This window comes from Perca flavescens, chromosome 8 (assembly GCF_004354835.1).
Source record: "Perca flavescens isolate YP-PL-M2 chromosome 8, PFLA_1.0, whole genome shotgun sequence".
In the NCBI taxonomy this organism is placed as follows: domain Eukaryota; kingdom Metazoa; phylum Chordata; class Actinopteri; order Perciformes; family Percidae; genus Perca; species Perca flavescens.
This window is the reverse complement of record NC_041338.1, coordinates 27467196-27471970: the sequence shown is the minus strand read 5'-3', so window position 1 is coordinate 27471970 and position 4775 is coordinate 27467196. Positions and strand designations below refer to the sequence as shown.

Genomic DNA, 4775 nt, shown 5'->3' with positions numbered 1-4775 from the left:
AATATTAGTTTACTAAACCCTCAACAGGAACTTTGGGGCATATTTTCAGATAACTATATTTGGATTGAACAGAAGGACCGTAAGCACACTTTGTGAACCGTCGCACTGAATTCAAAATGTTTAATCAAGCTTGAGTAATTACATTTGCCCCCACCCCGAGGAGATTAGCTTTGAATAATTTTACAAATGTGGCACGTGGGTGGTTTGTGCAATTAAGAAAGCATGGCATAAGCTGGGATTTGTTGTGTATATAAAGTCAGTGGTGAATCCAGAGCTGTTGCTCCTTTACAGAATGGGCCAAGCTGCTAACATGCCCTGTAGGGGAGGGGGATCTTATGTCACTGAGCTGTACCATTGGTACAGGTAAGAGTTTAATTTGGCTTTTAACATTTTTTACAGAGAAGCTGTTAATTAATTCCACACTCTTGTAGTGTATTAAAGTAGAATAGCCTGTTAAAGCAAATACAAGTTTGGAGGGAGAGGGGGTGTTCAAGACTCCTATCTGGGCTGTGAAAAGTTAACATGCATAGCTACAACTGTATGGGTGCAGCTTAAACTGCAGATTTTAAAGCAACATTCAAGAAGCTTAGGTGTCTTTATGTTATTCAGAGTATTTTATTTCCCGGACAAATCTACAAATCATATCAATTTTTTCTCTCGTTATGTCTGTATTTGGTAGTAAAAACTTGATGAATAGTGTGTCTAGCCCTACTTTATTTCCATGACTACACACTGCTGATTAGCTTCACTTTGCCATTTGTAGTAAAGTGGTTCAAATTCATTTAGCCTAATTATCTTAGTACTTAGGTCCCAGAGTGTAAACAAGCTTTCAAAGACATGTAATCTCCACAGAGAGGGGATAGATTGACCTTAATTCTCTTAATTCTTAATTTGAAGGACATGTTTCTCCTGCCACAGGTCTGACCCTTTTACCCAAATTGCCTCTATGGTTTTAGTGTATCACAACAACTTGCATTGTCCTTGCCATTTAATTAAACAAATGTGTTATTTGTCTTTATGTGATAGAACATTTATTAATGAATGTCCAAGTGGGCTGATCACTCTGCATGAGTTTCAAAGACATTTCTGCAATGGAACAGTGGGCAGTGAGTCTGCGGAGTATGCAGAACAGATATTCCGCACATTGGACAATAATGGGGTAAGCAAACTTCTCATGAGTCTGGAGGGAAAACCTTTCTACAGCTGTAACAGGAAAATAACTTCATGCCTTTCTCAGCATCATAATAATGCATCCTAAAGTTACAACAACCAACAAAAGTGAACTAACAAAGTGCACTTTTCCTCAGGATGGGGTGGTTGATTTCAGGGAGTATGTCATGGCCATCAGCATGCTTATTGAAGGTTCTGCTGTGGAGAAGCTGCGGTGGTCATTTAAGCTCTATGACAAAGATGGAGATGGAGCGATTACAAGGGAGGAAATGCTGGAGATTACGCAGGTGTGTGTGCTTTTCTGTGTAATACACAAACTGTGTCTTTCTTATCATGAGATGATACCACAGTTGCTGCATCTTTCAGTTCAACAGGTGTGTGTTTCCTTCTGTTCACAGGCTGTGTATAAGATGAAGGTAGCTGCTGCTTTAACCAAATCCAACCCACTTACAGCTGAAGAATGTACCAACAGGATATTTATGCGATTAGATAAAGACAATAACGGTGAGGCAAAGATTTTTCCATTTCTGCTTAAAAACGTGTGGTGTATAGATGTCACACTCACCCTCATAGTGATAGTATCTTTTTCACCCTCAATAAACTCCCCTCATAGAGTTTATGGCTATGTTACTGCAGAAGATGTTACATATACCTTTAAAATACCCCATCCAGTCTATTATATGTTTTTCATGACTGTCAGCGTGTAATAATATCGATAGTGAGCAACAAGAGGAACATTTTTATTCTTTTTATTAAATAATGGTTTTTCATTTAAATGTGTTGAATTAAATTGTCACATATTTTAGTTTCTTTTAGTGAGTTGATATGAATGAAACGGATTGAGGGATATCGTCTCATATCACATCAAAATCGTATTGTTGCAGACTTTATGATATCAGCAAATACTGTACGGTTGTACAAAGAGTCGATATCATATCATGATGAAACTTGTGGCTTACGCCTCTAGGTCGGAACCATATTGAAACATTTTAACTCTAATTGCATTTGTCAATTCTGTGATGTAAGCCTACAATAACAAATGTATCTTACTAGTTGGGACATGACTTTGAGTCTAAGATTGTTATTCAGTCACAGGATCTAAGAGATACGGTACCTTAGAGATAAGCACATACCCAAAGCTGAGGTAATGTATCTAATAGAAGATTAACTACAGCATGTGTATTGTGCACAAAATGTTAATGCTGAATCCACGAAACATTTATGAGATTTAATCCAGGGGTATGCTGAAGTGTGGCAAGGGCTTTGGAATGGGATCTGCTCTTTTCCCTGTAATCATGTAATTCAATCGTGGATGCAGTTTAGGTTGTAAATGTGGATAAGCCTTCAAAATGCTAACATTTGGATTGTATAGTTATTTAATTTAATTACATATACTTTAATCAGTAGTTGTATTGTCAGTAGTTAACATTAAAAAAGCTCTTGCTCTCTAATATCACCACTTGCAGACATATATTAAGGAGGGAACAGGACCTAATGATATTGATAGAGTTTGTCCTCTGCTCTTTGTCTGTAATCACTGTCTGTCCTTGTTATGTCTGTAGCCATCATCAGCCTGGAGGAGTTCACAGAGGGAGCGCTGAATGATGATTGGATCAGGGAAATGCTGGAATGTGATCCTAGCACTGTGAAGGTGGAGAGGCCCCTGAGGAGGGACACCGCTTTGGGGACCCATGGTTGACCTGAAGTGGGGCATTCTATTCACTCGGAGCAGAGAAATTAACCAGTCGATGTTTGGATTGGAAATCTCCAGGAATTGTTGCGGCAACACAGCTTCCATTCCCTGTGACAAATGATATAACAGTCTGTTGAGTAACTTAGAGCACTAGAAAATGTAGATATAGTTTTATGTTAAGTTGTCACATTATTAAAAGCATTATCTTCTGCCATGTTTTATTTTGTATTATTTTTTTAACTGTATTTTGGATCAGTGGGTTTTATTTGCTGCATCATTTGATGTAGTTTTGATCATTTCTGTTTCCCTGTGTCTGATTGCATCGTAATATGCAATGCTTTCCTAAAAAACAATGTATAGACTAATACAAAAGTAATTCCTCCTCATCATCACTATTGGCCCACTTGAAGTGTGTGGTGGCGTCTGTAGCTACCTGCCCTCTGCCTGTATTTTCACATCAAATATATACATTTTATTTATTTTAATTACAGTATATTTGCATGCTTTTAAAAAAAAGACAAGGGCTCAATAATGTCCATAAACATGATCCGATGGTTTAGGGAATGTTTGTGAAACATTTGAGGCAGCATTCATTTAATTTAATAAAATAAATTAATCTGGGTAGAGGGTAATATATTCTAATGCTATTGATCACTTTTTAAATCAGTAAGCTTTTTAACACTTTATTATAGACATGTTTTAGCCAACGCATTTTTGATTCAACAGCAAAAAAAAAAACAAGGTCCATTGAAGCATTCCAGTACAAATCTAGTTAAAGGGACAGTTCACCCCAAAATGAAAATTGTTTTCCTCTTGCCTGTAGTGCTATTCATCAGTCTAGATGGTTTTGGTTTTTCCACTGTTGGAGATATCGGCCGAAGAGATGTCTGCCTTCTCTCCAATTTAATGGAACTAGATGGCACTCGATTTATGGTTCTCAAAGCGCCAAAAACATACTGTAAAAAGAAGGAAAAAAAAACACACCTCTGTGATTAGGACAACTGTTTTAGGTAAACATGTTTACAGTGGCTCCCTTGACTGCCCAGGGTCCTGTAACATCTGCCCTTCATGCCCTTGGTATTCAATTCACGTCTGCAGTATTTTCATTTTTTGCCACCTAATACTTTTATCCCACTTCACTTTAGATGGAAATATTGTACTTTTTACTCCACTACATATATCACATAGTTATAGTCACTAGTTACTTTGCAGACTTGGAATTTACCAACAAAACATCACCAGAATAAAAGAAATATGATGCAGTGTTCTTAAATAAAACTACCAAGTTGTTAAAACTAGCTCCATACTCATGCTCCTTGATCAGCTACAGCATCAAGATGATACTTAAATATTAATGCATACAATAATCCAATAATATAATATGTAACATAACAATCTGCAAAGGCCCCTCTGCTACTTTTACTTTTAAATACTTAAGTAAATATTGCTGCCAATGCTTCTGTACTTTCATTTAAATACAACTTTGAATTCAAAAAGTTTGCTTGTATTTGACTGTTTTTGCACAGGAGTAGGCTATTGCTACTTTGTAAGGATACATGATATAGTTCTTCCACCACTGAGACTTATAGACCACTTGATGTCGCCTTTGCTGTGCTTGTTTAAAACACAGGCACCACCCAGGTTTAGAATATGCTGCTTTCATGGTTCAGCAGAAATTGAAACGTTCCTGCTTCATTAAGCTCAAGAGGTTTAAGCGACTGTTGACTGTGGGTGTTGCTGGTCAGTTTACACACGGATAAACAAACAAATAAAGATGTATCGCTTATAAAATAATCCTTGCGTTCTGTTCAATGCTAACGTCAACAGTGAGCGGGTTTACGCACCAAGAATCTCTCATATCCCATCTTTCCCATGCTACAGTGAATGCGCCTCCTGCTTCCGGACCAATCTA

At 37.3% G+C, this 4775-nt stretch overlaps 1 protein-coding gene across 1 annotated transcript; it reads left to right on the top strand.

The window, feature by feature from the left end:
• Window positions 1-195: 195 nt before the first annotated feature.
• On the top strand, window positions 196-2953 carry si:ch211-245j22.3 (guanylyl cyclase inhibitory protein). Its single transcript, XM_028584629.1, has 4 exons — window positions 196-1159; window positions 1308-1457; window positions 1569-1674; window positions 2733-2953. Exons 1-4 carry the CDS (start codon window positions 947-949, stop codon window positions 2867-2869), a joined length of 606 nt encoding a protein of 201 aa, XP_028440430.1. The 5' UTR covers window positions 196-946; the 3' UTR covers window positions 2870-2953.
• The last annotated feature ends 1822 nt before the right edge of the window (window positions 2954-4775 follow it).